Raw genomic sequence first — 15,092 nt, 5'->3', positions numbered from 1 at the left:
AACAACCCTGCCAACCTTCGTATCGTCTGCAAACTTGGACATTAAGTCTGATATATCATCATCAATGTCATTTATAAATACAGAAAACAACAATGGACTCAATTCTGAACCCTGGGGACTCCACTAATAACATTAGTCCACGAAGAGCAGTGTCCATTGATTACCACTCTCTGTTTTCTCCCACTCAACCATCCCTTTATCCATAGCAGCAATTTGCCTCCAATGCCACACTGCTCCAATTTGTGCAGCAGTCTTCCATGTGGAACAGTATCAAAGGCCTTTCTAAGATCCAAATATATGATATAAAAGTTATTCTTTGCATCCAGTTCCTTTGTGACTACATCATAGTATCCAATGAAATTGGTCAGACAGGTCTTCCCCTTAACAAACCCATGCTCTGTCCGAGTTATAACTGAAGTCTTGTCTAGATGATCCTGCAATGCTTCTTTAACCAGTGCTTCTATTAATTTCCCTGGAACAGAAGTTAAACTAACAGGTCTGTAATTACCTGTGTCTCCCTGTGATCCTCCTTTGTGGATTGGGGCCACATTTGCACATCAACAGTCCATGGGTACTTCTCCCCGAGTCCAGGGAAGTTCACTTAATTATGGCCACGGGTTTGCTTACTTCCTTTGCTGCCTCCTTTAATATAACTGGATAGATTCCATCCACCCCAGGTGCCTTTCTTATGTTTATCTAACAGTTTCCTCTCCACTTTACTCTCAGTTATTACATGATTATCTAGCTTACTGCCAGAGTTTAATACACCTCTGGCATTCCCCTCCCTGAATAATTCCTCGTGTGTGAATGTAGATGCAAAATATTCATTTAGTTTGTTAGCTACCTGAGCTGGATCATCAACAGTTGAACCATCAATATCAAGTGGACCAATCTGATTCATCTCTTTCCTTCTACAGTTTACATAAGTAAAGAACTCTTTGCTGGTTTTCTTTGCATCCTTTTCCAAAGATTTCTCGTAATCTGCCTTCGCCTGCCTAATCTACTTTGTGACTTGGTTACAGACCAGCTTATATCTATCATAGGCTTCTGTGTTGCCTGTTATTTTATATGTATCCCATGCATTTTTCTTCTCTGTCACATATCTAATTAGATCATCTGACATCCATTTAGGCCTAAATCTTGAACAATATTTCTTAGTTGGTATGAAAAGCCTAGTAGCTTCCAAGATTAATTCATTGAATGCATTAGCATTAGTAGAGGCATTTGATGCAAGAAAGCAAGCTTATGCAGCATCAGCCAAAAAAAAAAAAAAAAAAACCACTTCCACTTCACCCCTCTGTTCGTTCAAAATACCTGTCCAGCTGAGCCTTAAACTTATTTAGGCTATCAACCTCCACCACAAGGGATGGCAGTCTGTTCCACCAACCAACCACCTGCTGGCTAAAGGCAAATTTCCGCACGTCTATCCTACATCTGTCTTTCCTCAATTTGAATTTATGCCCTCTCAGGTGATTTTTCTGAGCTAGAGGAAGAATCCCATCAGCATTGAGCATGCTTAAACCATTCAAGGCTTTATACACCTCTATCAGATCACCTCGCTGGTGCCTAGTCTCTAGACACTGTAATTTGCAAAACTTAAGCCTTTCTTCCTAAGAGCACCCCTTTGTTCCATTCACTAATCTTGTTGCCCTTCTCTGTACTCGTTCCAGCAGCTCTACATCCTTCTTGAAATGAGGCTTCCAGACCTGTATACAGTACTCTAGGTGTGGCCTGACCATTGCCTTGTACAATGGAATAATCACCTCCTTATCCCTGCTGGAAAAAATCCTGTATATCATTGACAATACTCCATGAGCTACTCTTGCAGCCCGTCTGCACTGCTCAGAGAACTTCATACCTGCCTGCACAATCACCCCCAAGTCCCTTTCATTCTCTACCACTGTCAGTGTAGTACCACAGAGTTGATACGTTGCTCTGTGGTTGCCGTTTCCCATGTGTAGTACTTTACATTTGTCAATGTTAAACTTCATTTGCCACCTCTCAGCCCATCTGCTCAACCTTTCCAGATCCTGTTGCAGCAGTGTAGTGTCAGTAGTGTCCTTGACAACCCTGCCAACCTTTGTATCATCTGCAAACTTGGACATTAAGCTTGATATACCATCATCAATATCATTTATAAATACAGAAAACAATAATGGACCCAACACTGAGCCCTGAGGGACTCCACTAATAACATTAGTCCACGATGAGCAGTGTCCATTGATTACCACGCTCTGTCTTCTCCCACTCAACCACCCCTTTATCCATAGCAGCAATTTGCCTCCAATGTCACACTGCTCCAATTTGTGTAGCAGTCTTCCATGTGCAACAGTATCAAAAGCCTTTCTAAGATCCAAGTATATACAAAGGGTACTAGGAAAGTTTTGCAATACAGCTTTGTTTATTTAATTTTTTCAAAGTAATTTCCTCTACATTCAGTACACCTCTCCATCCTCCGAAACCAATCTTTAAACCAGTTCTGCCAAGTTTCACTAGGGAGTAAAGCACACTCGTTGTCCCACGCCCGTAGAAGGTCCTCATCACTGGAAAACCGCCTCCCTTTTAGCTTCATTTTCACATGCGGGAACAGTGCAAAGTCGCAGGAAGCAAGGTCTGGACTGTAGGGAGGGTGCTTGAGAAGTTTCAGTCCTGTCGTGGTCAAATATTCGGTGCAGGCTTTGGCGCCGTGAGCTGGAGCATTATCGTGATGGAGGTACCAGGTGTGCATTCTTGACTTTGGCCGCAGGTTCTTCATAGATCCAATGACTTTAGGCAGGCATTGTTCAGTATACCACTTAGCTGTGTCTGTCTTCTGCGTGTCCAAAACGACACGTTACACAATTCCACTCGATTTTAAAAATACAGCTATCATTTTCTTCTTTACAGATCGGGATTTTCTGACAATTACGGGTGTGTCGTCATCATCAAAGACCCAAACTTTGTTTTGAGCCTTGGTCGGCAGATCGTAATAGTACAGCCAAGTCTCGTCACCTGTCACGATGTTGTTCACATACCGAGATTGTCCCTTATCAAACTTTTTTTAACATCTCCCGGCACCAAGTCACACATCGTGTCATCTGCTCTTCAGTCAGTTGATGCGGCACCCAGAGAGAACAAAGTTTCTTCACGTGCAAATGATCTTGCAGAATCGAACGAATTGCTGGTGCATTTAGGCCCAAAGTATCCTCTATCTGTTGGTAGGTCACTCGCCTGTTTTCGTCAAGCATTTTCCTCACAGCAGTAACGTTTTCCTCCGTAACTGACATTCGTGGCCTTCCCGGCCTCTCAGAATCCTCCAGAGTGAAATTTCCCCTTTGGAATTCTCTATACCACCTGAATATCGTTGTACGATGTGGACAATCATCATCTAGTGCAAGAGTCATTTCTTCTAAGCACTGGTCTATGGTTAAACCACGCACGAAATTATACCGCAAAACTGTCCTTATCTCATTTCGTGACCACGATGCCATCGCAAGCACTTTACACTCTCACTACTAATGAATAACTGAGCCCATGGACTTGGCGCGGCGGCTACTATGCACGTATGAACATGTCTCAACATGCAGCAACAAGCAGCTTCCTGTGATTCATTGTTGCGTCATATTGCAAAACTTTCCTAGTACCCTTTGTAATATCAAAGTTATTCCCTGCATCCAGTTCTTTTGTGACTGCATCATAGTATCCAATCAAGTTGGTCAGGCAAGACTTCCCCTTAACAAAACCATGCTGTGTCTGAGCTATAACTGAAGTCTTTTCTAAATGATCCTGCAGTGCTTCTTTAACCAGTGCCTCCATTAATTTTCCTGGAACAGAAGTTAAGCTCACAGGTCTATAGTTACTCGTGTCAGCCTTTGATCCTCCTTTGTGAATTGGGGTCACATTTGCACATTTCCAGTCTATGGGTACCTCCCCTGAGTCCAAGGAAGCTCTCATAATTATGGCTAAGGGTTTGCTTACTTCCTTTGCTGCCTCCTTTAATATAACTGGATAGATCCCATCCACCCCGGGTGCCTTTCTTGTGTTTATCTTCAACAGTTTCTCCTCCACTTTACTCCCAGTTATTTCAAGATTCTGTAGCTTACTGCTAGAGTTGAATACACCTCTGGCATTCCCCTTGCTGAATAACTCCTCATGTGTGAATGTCGATGCAAAATATTCATTTAGTTTGTTAGCTACCTGAGCAGGATCATCAACAGTTGACCCACCAATATCAAGTGGACCAATCTGATTCATCCCCTTCCTTCTAGAGTTTACATAAGTAAAGAACTCTTTGCTGTTTTTCTTTGCATCCCTTGCCAAGGATTTCTCGTAATCTGCCTTCGCCTGCCTAACCTCCTTTGTAACTTGGTTGCATATCAACTTGTATCTATCATAGGCTTCTGTGTCATGTGTTAATTTGTAAGTATCCCATGCATTTTTCTTCTCTGCCATATGCCTCATTAGTTCATCTGACATCCATTTTGGCCTAAACCTTGAACAATATTTCTTAGTTGGTATGTAAAGCCTAGTAGCTTCCAAGATACGTTCTTTGAATGCTTCCCATTTTGAATTTGCTGTTGGTAACATCATCAGTTGGTCCCACTGTATAGAATTTAAATACTGTCTCAGTCCATCGTAGTCGCCTTTACGGAAGCAATAACCCTTCCCTTTACCCCTAATGGTAATTACCTCTTTCAGTAAATCCCACTTCAGCACACTGTGATCACTGCCACCTAGTGGTTCATTTATCTGCAGATTCTTAATGCATGAAGAATCACTGCTGATAATCAAATCAAGAGTATTACTCCCTCTAGTTGCCTCCTGAACATGCTGATGTAGAAAACAATCATCCAATAAATCCACAAAAGCCCTGCTAGTGTGTGAGTAACCAGCCCCCAAATTCCAGTCAATATCTGGGAAATTAAAATCTCCCATTATAAGACTCTCTGATTTACTAGCCCACTCTATTTCCCTGTACAGTTCCTTATTATACTCATCAGAGTCATTAGGCCTATAGCACACTCCTACTCTCAATTTTGATCTCCCAATGCTTATGTCACACCAAACTGACTCAACACTGCACTGTCCAGCGATGTCGACTGGCTTCACTTCCTTGGTTTTTATGTGTTTCTTAACTAATAGCATAACCCCTCCCCCCTTCCTATCCTGTCTATCCTTTCTGTAGACGTTGTACTCCCCAAATTGCAGTTCTGCATCCCTTATATCTGTGTGACACCACGTCTCTGATATCCCAACAATATCTGCCTTTGATGTTTTGAGCAATACCTCAAATTCATCAAATTTATTTACTAAACTCCTAGCATTGGTGTACACGCAAGTATACCTGCACCTGTTTCTATTCTTAGCTACCCTAACACAACCCATGTGTTTATTTGTACCGCAATGGCTCCCAGCAGTCTCTGAAATACCATGCATCTTGTTTTTCAGGCTTCTGCTCATTCTAATAGAAGCAGTGCAAGAATCTCTTTCACCTCTGCCAGTGGCTACTGTCAATCTATTGGTCTTTGTCTCCCCCCAAGCTAGCAGTTTTCCGACCCACCTAACACTGCCTCGATAGTATCAGCAAATATTCTTGCACCCTTTCTATTTAAGTGTATCCCATCCCTGTAGAAGCAATCTCTCCTGTTAACAAGTACAGTCCAGGCTGAAAAAATTTCTACCCCTTGAGCCTTGCACAATCTTTCCAGGGCCGAATTGATCGACAAGGCTCTCATCATATACTCCCTCCTATCGTGTCTGGGCAGAATTGCAGACACTTTCAAATTCAACCCTAATTCTCGGCTTTTGTTCAACAGTGACCTGTACTTGTTAAGTAATTCTGCCGGTCTCCTACTCTTAATATTATTAGTGCCAACGTGTACAACTATATCACCTTTTGTGCCCTTAAAAGATGATATTCGCTCTACAACGTCATCAACCTTTGCCGCTGGCAGACATACCCTGGTCCTGTTCCACCTATCTTTTTTACAAAGCATGTTCCCCGTTTCCCTGACAATAGAGTCACCAGCAGCTACTAGTTCCTTTGGGACCAGCGCATTCTGCCTTGGGGGTTGTCTCTGTGTCACGCGATGCCCAAGTGCAAGCTCTGGCGTTGATGTGGGCAGCTGAGAGCTTGATGGGCCCCTCAATTTAGTTTCTTCGAGGGCATCCACCCTGTCCTTCAAGCTCTCATATAGGCCCACAAGAACGCCGAGTTGTTGCCTGATATCGATACACTCCTTGCATCGCGCACACACAAAGACATCCCCCTTGGCAGTATCATGTCCCGTACCCGATTGCTCTGCAAACATCAAGCAAACAGTGCATTTTATAAGGCTGTGAGTCAGAGGACAACTGCCCCCCTCAGTTCTGCTCTGAGCCACAACGCTTCCATTAGCTTGAGCCTTTTGCTTTGCTGCTCTGGTCTGAGTCATGATTCTATTAATTTATTAATTAATTATAATTAATTATGTTATGTTATTAATTATATTACGTTTGTAATCTAAGTCGTTATATGTATTTATTTAAACGTACAATTTAACTGCTAACGAAGTTCAACTAACGCTATCTAGCACGGCATACAACTATCGTATCACAATGGCGGGAAAATTACGAACGCTAGCGGAGTTGAAACACGTGGAAACCTTTACCGATACTTTTATGCAATTACAAGGCCGAGTAAAGAATAAATACACCAAGTTAATCAGAAAATCACAAAATAATGTTATACTACTAAATTTAAATCAAAAGTTTTAGAAAAACAATAATTTCAAATCAATAAATAAGAAAAATCCACTTAGCGGCTTGGAACACGACCGTCTCTAGTAGCCTCGTCAGCAGACCGTTTTGCTTCCCATTTTGAATTTGCTGTTGGTAACATCATCAGTTGGTCCCACTGTATAGAATTTAAATATTGTCTCAGACCACCGTAGTCACGTTTAAGGAAGCAAAATCCTTTCCCTTTACGGTAGTTACCACTTTGAGTAAATCCCATTTCGGCACACTCTGATCACTGCCACCTAGTGGTTCCTTTATCTGCCGATTCTTAATGTATGAAGAATCACTACTGATAATCAGATCAAGAGTATTACTCCCTCTAGTCCAATAAATCCACAAAAGTCTTGATAGTGTGTGAGTGACCAACCCACAAATTCCAGTCAATCTCTGGGAAATTAAAGTCCTCCATTATAAGACACTCTGATTTGCTGACCCACTCTATGTTCTGTTTTCTGTTCTGTACAATTGCTCATTATACTCATCAGATTCATTAGGCCTATAACACACACCTACTCTCATTTCCCTTTCCCAGTGCTTATGTCATACCAAACAGACTCAACATTGCATTGTTCACCAACATCAATTGGATGCACTTCCTTAGATTTTATGTGTTTCTTAACTAACAGCATAACCCCTCCTCCCTTCCTGTCCTGTCTATCCTTTCGGTACACATTGTACTCTCCAAATTCTAATTCTGTACTGCTTATGTCTGTGCGACACCACATCTCTGATATCCCAACAATATCTGCTTTTGATGGCTTGAATAGCACTTCAAGCTCATCGAATTTATTAACTATACTCCTAGCATTGGAGTATAGTTAATAAATTCCCTAACACAGCCCATGTACTTACTTGTTCCTCTATGACTCCCAGCAGTCCTGGAATGCTCCATTGCCTTGCTTTCCAATCTTCTGCTCAATTGCATTTCAATAGAAGCAGTGCAAGAATCACTTTCACCTCTGCCAATGGCTACCGTTAATCTATTAGTCTATGTATTCTCCCAAGCTAGCAATTTTCCGACCCACCTAACTCTGCCTCGAAAGCATCAGCAAATATTCTTGCACCATTTCTATTTAAGTGTATCCCATCCCTGTAGAAGCAGTCTCTCCTGTTAACAAGCACAGACCAGGCTGAGAAAAATTAGTAGCAGCAAAATGGTGCAAGTAAGGAAGCTTATACAGCTTCAGACAAAAAAATAAAAAAAGAACCCTTCATTTGTCCATTCCTTCTAATAATTTGTCTAATCCTTTACATTTCAAACTATCAACTTCTACAACACCAGATGGAAGGTTGTTCCAACAATCAATTTCTCTCTAGCTGAAAGCAAGCTTCCACAAATATATCATTAAATTTATGTCCCCTTGTGTATGTCACTCTAGATGCAATCAGCATTTAGTTTACTCAACCCAATTAAAAACTTAAAACACTTTTACTGCAGCTGTTCCAAATCCACATCCTAAAATGAGGGTTCCAGACTCAAATGCAGAACTCAAAATGTGGCCAACAATTGGACAAGGCTTGCACTCACTGAGAGATTTCTCCCCAGGCAGATCTTGCCGCCCTGAACTGTGTGGACATCGACTTTGTCCTTATGTAATAGGACAATTACTTCCATGTTTCTGGTAAAATTCCTGTATTTCATTGATAGAACTTTGTGGGCTGTCCAAGCAGCCTATCTGCATCTCACAGAAGTGTGAGGTTATCTGTTTTAGTGGGGATAAATTGGATGACATTACTAATGAGGATCTCACAGCCAAGCCTAAGATCGGCACCAGCACTTGTGGCTCACCACAATAGGCTTGCACTCACTGAGAGGTTTCTCCCCAGGCAGATCTGGCCACCCTGAACTGTGTGGACATCGACTTTGACAGGCTAATAAGTAACAAGCAGGACAGACCCAACTTTATCAAAGCACTTGAACCCTGACCTACCAAAAGAGGATCACGATGCTCCCATCCCCATGTTGAAATCTGTCATCACTAGAGCTCTGCTGAATCATTGCCAAGTTGTATTCTGTTTTTCTGTATTTGTGTTCTTATGCTGTATTTGTATTTCTTTTTGCATTTTTAACCTGCATTTTGTAACCTTTTTGTATTTGCATGCTGTATTTTGCAGCCTTTTGTATTTGTATGCTGTACTTTATTCTGCTTTTCTCTAACTGCTATATGTGAACCCCTGGCACTCGTCAGTGTGATGGGACATTTGATGTAACTTTACTTCACAATAAAGATTTATTTATTTATTTAATTAATAGCTGCAATAGGCCCAAGCCACAGCTCAGCTCAAACAGCTGTTAAGAAGGAAACAAAAGTTGTTTCCTTACTAAGTGATAGCTATTCAGAAATTGAAAGCCATAAGAAATGTGTAATCTTGCTTACTCACTGGGCATGGTTTCAGAATTTTACTGTACAACATGCAGAGGATGTTTTGTATGTGATGTATTACACAGATAAAGCATGGCTCTACCTACAGCAGATTTACAAAATATATGATGCTCAAAATATCCATGAGCCCTTTATACATACAAAAAATTGGTAGTCGGCTGCAATTTCAAAAATACATATCATTGGCCATAACTGTTTTTTTTAGGCAAAATATTTATAATGATGATAATAATCAGATAATCATATTTACTTAATAGCAAGTTACAATTCACTTTAAAATCAGATTGATCTTTAAAAAAAAAAAAAAAAGAAGAAAGAAATATACAGGGTGACCTACATATCATTTCTTCCATAATTGTCATAGCAAAATTTGCTTATTTTTTATTATATTATTGCATTTAATTATTAACATCATATAAATTTCTGATAAAAAAATTCAGCTCAATTTTCATGGTAGTACTGGTGATTTGGTCCATAATTTGGCTTCTATATATTTTAATATCTCTTTGAACTTTTTTGGATCAATGGAGGTGTTGAAATGTTTGATGATGTTACATGGGAACATTCCTTTTAAGGAGTCCAGGTTAGATAGCTTCATCCTAAGTGGGGGATGCTGGCTCTGGTGGTTTCTATTTCTTTCCTTTGGAAATGCAATAATATTTTCTATCGACCTGGCGAGTTAGCAGCTTAGCGAGTGATGACAGATTTTTTTTGAGGACAGTGAGCTTCCAGGAGGTCATGTCTAGGCAAGACCTCCTGGACAGACTAGGAGAATAAATTTTGAGATGGTGAACAGGTTCCCTCCCATATGATTCAACCACTGCAGAATCCAATATTCCACCATCAGAAATTTGTTCCATAAGCAAGTGCAGAGGACATTTCAGAGGCATATAGAGATATAGGTGTGAGACGTCTATTAATGTATTGTCTGATCAGTTTAATGTTGTGGCAGCCTGCAAGTTTCTGGCGAATAGCCCAGAAAATTGCCTTAGGAAGTGTTCCTTGAAATTTAAGTCTTCATCCCATGTTAGCCCAAGGTCAGTATGGGATGAAATTTTAGGAATTATTTCATCATTTATAATTTACATTATAAATTCGGGTTAAAGCAAAACATGTACTTCCCTAACTATATTAAAACATGTACTGTTAAATAATCTGCTCACTATGTCATCTAGTCTGTACAATTATATTAATGTGTACAGAAACTCATGTTTTGTAACCATAAAATTTCTTATTTTATTTCATTATAACCAAGCAGACAGCTAATTTACTTTTAGTTTTAATTTAATGTTTAAGATTTTCCTTGATAAAAAAAAAAAAAAAAAAAAAAAAAACAGTCCCACAAATGTACAATTCCAGTTATCAGAATATGGATTATCTAAAATCCTAATTTCACTCTAAAGAAATTGACACATTTAATATTCCATTGTAAGAAACATAAAGCATTATGAATGAAGAGAAAATTTCATGATAGGAGAGTAAATTTCATCCATGTCATTTCTGTATAATACTAGCTACACTGATATGATACATAAAAACTTCACTGTGATGATAATAATAATAATAAACACTAGAAATCCACTATTACATAAATTACTGTAAATAAAATACATGTAATAGTAAATTTGTAGACATCTTATTTTTTATTAATGCAACTGGTAAAATGCTGGTTTGGTGGGGAAGGGGGGGAATTTTTATTCAAACAGTACTTACTCATCCGGGTCCGGATTTTGTCCGCAACTGAAGGAACTCTGTCCAACATTGCAAAACTTTGGTTGGCAATATGATTAAGAGCATCTAAATGTTCTAAGATAGCCTCCTTCTCTTTAACAGCTTGTTTTAAGTTGGAATTCAGCAGATGCCGATAGTGATGTAAAGTATGGGTTCTGTCCTTCTCCAAAGCACGTAGAAGTTTTTCTAAACATTTTTCAATGCGTTTTGTCTAACAAGAGTAAAAATATTAATCAATGAAGTCATAAAAGGAGAGATTATTATTACAAACAATTATTATTTGATCAATATCCGTAGTAATGTTAATAATATAATTCCTTTCTCTGTAACATGTTTACGAAGACAACAGTATCTTAACATAACCATTATTCATAATTAGGAGAAAAAATTATAAAATAAACTTTATGAAAAAAAAATTTTAATCTGTCAATAAATGCTTAATTTATTGACAGAGGTATTTTAAACTCAGAAGTACTTGTTGGCCACACCAGCTTTTCTGGGAACTTGTGGAGTGCACTAACAACTTTTAGGAACTTGCAAGATATACTAATGTGCATGTAGCGCACACACACTCCTTTTTTTTTTTTTTTTTTTTTTTCGAGGGAAAATTTTGAACATTTGCTAAAAATGAAAATTTTAAATGGTTTTAAATATATCAATTTCATCTTACTGTGAATCAACTGTCCAACACTGAAGAGAAATTACTGTCAAAAATCAATTCAGAAATTGGAGGTGGGGGGGACTCTTTGCAACTTTCCAGTGCTAATGTTGCACCTGATTCAACATTGCACTGGCTACTCACATAAACTGGGTGTACACCCCCTTCTTTGAATATGGTGAGTATACTGTACTCACCATATTCAAATTCCACATCTCTTATGTCTAAGTGGCACCATGCCTCTGATAACCCTGGAATACCTATGTCCAATGGCCTAATTAGTACTTCAACAAATTTGTTTACTATACTCTGACCATTAGTATACATGTACCTGTTTCTACTAACAGGAGAGTGTTTTTACAGAAATGGGATACACTTAAATAGAAGGGGTGCAAGAATATTTTGCTAAGGCTATCAAGGCATGGGTCGGAAAACTGCTAGCTTGGGTGGGATACACAGACTAATAGATTAACCAGAGCCGCCGGCACAAGTGAAGGTGATTCTTGCATTGCTTCTATGGGAAAATGCAGCAGCCTGGAAAGCAAAGTGTTGGAGATTTCAGGCCATGCTGTGGGTAATCATGGAACAAATGAATAAATGGGATGTGTTAGGGTAACTAAGAGCAAAAACATGTGCATGCATATTTGCACGTACACTAAAGCCAGGAGCATTGTAAATAAACCTAATGAATTTCAAGTACTGAATTAGTCATCAAATAAAGACATTGTGGGGACAGCAGAGATATGATGTCACTCAGACAGGAGGGATGGAAAGGTTACGCTGTTAAGAAATCTAAGGCAGTGCATTCAGTTGACATAGGTGACGAGTGCAATGCTGAGTCAGTTTGGTGTGATATAAGAACTGGGAAAACAAATTGAGAATAGGAGTGTGTTATATGCCTAATTATTGTAATGGGTATACCAAACAGCTATACAGAGAAATACAGATGGAAGTAAATCAAAATGTCTTATAATGGGGGATTTTAACTTCCCAGATGTTGAGTGGAATTTGTGGGTTGGTCATTTAAACATTAGCAAGACTATTGATCTGGTTATCAGAAGCGATTTTAGATGCATTAAGAATCAGCAGGTAAACACCCACTGATCACAGTGTGCTAATGTGGAATTTAAAGATATAATTACTATTAAGGGTAAAGGGAAGAGCTTTAGCTTTTGTAAGGGTAACTTCAGTGGTATCACAGTTCTTAAATTCTATACAATCAGATCAACTGATGAAGTTACCAACAGCAAATTGTAAATGGGAAGCATTCAGGGCAGTAATCATAGAAGCTACTAGGCTTTTCATACCAACAAAAAAAAATACCGCTCACAGATTAGACCTAAATGGATGTCAGATGAACTACTGAGACAAGTGCCAGAGAAGAAAAGTGCATGGGATGCACATAATTTATCAAATGATTCAGAAGCCTATGGTAGATATAAATTAGTCTATAATCAAGTCACAAAGTAGGCCAGGCAAGCTAAGGAGTCTTGTAAATAATGCAAAGAAAAGTAGAAACAAAGATTTCTGTGCTTATATTAACCATATAGAAGGAAGGGATTCAATCACATAGGGTCACTTGATGTCAACTGATTAACTGTTGATGACCTTCTAAGGTTTCTGAAAAATTTAATAGGTATTTTGCATCTATACATGAGCATTCTTTAGAGGAGGAGATGCCGGAAGTTTATCAAACTCCTATGGGGAGCTAAACGACTGAGATAACTGAAAAGAAAGTGAAGAGGAACTGTTGAAGCTGAACATAAAAAAAGATGCCTATTGTAGATGGGATATATCCAATCATATTATGCAAGGTAGCAAAGGAGGTAAGCAAGCCTTTAGACATAATTATGAGAGCATCCTTGGATTAAGAGGTGGTCCCTATGAACTGGAGATGTGCGAATGTATCCCAGTTCATGAAGAAAGGATCAAAAGGCGGCATGAGTAATTACAGACCCGTTAGCATTAAAAACTGTTCCAGGGAAAATAATCGAGTCACTGGTAAAAGAAGTAATGCAAGGATCAGCTGGACAGGAATGCAATTATACTGCCGTCAGCATGGATCTTCTAAAGTATAGTCTTGTATAACCAATCTGATAGGGTTCTATGATGCAGTAACAAAGGAACTGGATTCAAAAATAATTCTGATATCATATACTTTGATTTCAGGAAGGCTTTTGATGCTGTTGCATATAAGAGCCTTCTAAACTGGAGCAATGTGGCATTAAGGGCAAGTTACTGTTATGGATCAAGAAATGGTTAATTGGAAGAAGACAGAGAGTGATTATCAATGGGTACTGCTCTTCGCGGACTAATGTTATCAGTGGAGTCCCCCAAGGTTCAATGCCGAGCCCATCGTTCTTTTCAGTATTTATTAAAGTATATCAGTGGTAGTAGTAGTAGTAATAATGGCAAATGATTTGTTTTCTACAGCGACATGTTCGAACAGTTTTTAAATTCTGTACAGTAGGATCAACTGATGATGTTACCAACAGCAAATTCGAAGTGGGAAGCAGTCAAGGAATTAGCTGTGGAAGCTACTAAAAGTTTCATACCTATTAAGAAATATTGTTCAAGATTTAGGCCTAAATGGTTGTCATATGAACTAATGAGACTCGTGGCAGAGAAGAAAAATGCATGGGATGCATATAAATTATCAGGCAACACAGAAGCCTATGGCAGATATAAGCTAGTCTGTAATCACGTCATAAAGAAGGTTAGGCAGGCGAAGGCAGATTACGAGAAATCTTTGGCAAAGGATGCTAAGAAACAAAGCAAGGATTTCTTTACTTATATAAATGCTAAAAGGAAGGGGATGAATCTGATTGGGCCATTTGATATCGATGGTTCAACTGTTGATGATCTTGCTCAGATAGCAAACAAACTGAATGAGTATTTTGCATCTACATTCACACATGAGGAGTTATTAAGGTTTCAAAATGCCAAAAGGTTATCAAATTGTAGCAGGGTGCTTAATGATTTTGTAATAACTGAAAGCAAAGTGGAGAAGAAATTGTTGAAGTTAAACATAGGAAAGGCACCTGGGGTGGATGGGATCTATCCAGTTATATTAAAGGAGGCAGCAAAGCAACTAAGCAAACCCTTAGCCATAATTATGAGAGCATCCTTTGACTCAGGGGAGGTCCCCACGGACTGGAGATGTACAAGTGTATCCCCAATTCACAAAGGGGGACTGAAGGGTGACACGAGTAATTACACACCAATTAGTTTAACTTCTGTTCCAGGTAAATTAATGGAGTCACTGGTTAAAGATGCATTGCAAGATCATCCAGACAGAACTGCAGCAATAATTCAGACACACACACAGCATGGGTTTGTTAAGGGTAAGTCTTGTCTGACAAATTTGACAGAATATTATGATGTGGTTACAAAGGAACTGGATGCAAAAAATAATTTTGATATCATATATTTGGATTTCAGGAAAGCTTTTGACACTGTTGCGCATGGAAGACTATTGTACAAATTGGAGCAGAATGGTATTAAGGGTAAGTTGCTACAATGAATAAAAGGATGGTTGAGTGAGAGAAAACAGAGGGTGGTAA

At 39.1% G+C, this 15,092-nt stretch overlaps 1 protein-coding gene across 1 annotated transcript in view; it reads right to left on the bottom strand.

Annotated features, from left to right (window-relative positions):
- Appl (amyloid-beta-like protein) overlaps window positions 1-15,092 on the bottom strand; it is a 364,342-nt gene that overhangs the window by 26,391 nt on the left and 322,859 nt on the right. Inside the window, exon 8 of the mRNA XM_090381664.1 lies at window positions 10,854-11,082. Within this exon, the coding sequence (XP_090237790.1) occupies window positions 10,854-11,082 (229 nt within the window). The remainder of the gene's footprint in view (window positions 1-10,853; window positions 11,083-15,092) is intronic.

The sequence above is a fragment of the Mastigoproctus giganteus genome, chromosome 9 (assembly GCF_048544385.1).
Source record: "Mastigoproctus giganteus isolate SK-2022 chromosome 9, ASM4854438v1, whole genome shotgun sequence".
Classification (NCBI taxonomy): Eukaryota; Metazoa; Arthropoda; class Arachnida; order Uropygi; family Thelyphonidae; genus Mastigoproctus; species Mastigoproctus giganteus.
Note: the sequence above shows the minus strand (reverse complement) of the source record. Positions and strands in the feature narration are given on the sequence as shown.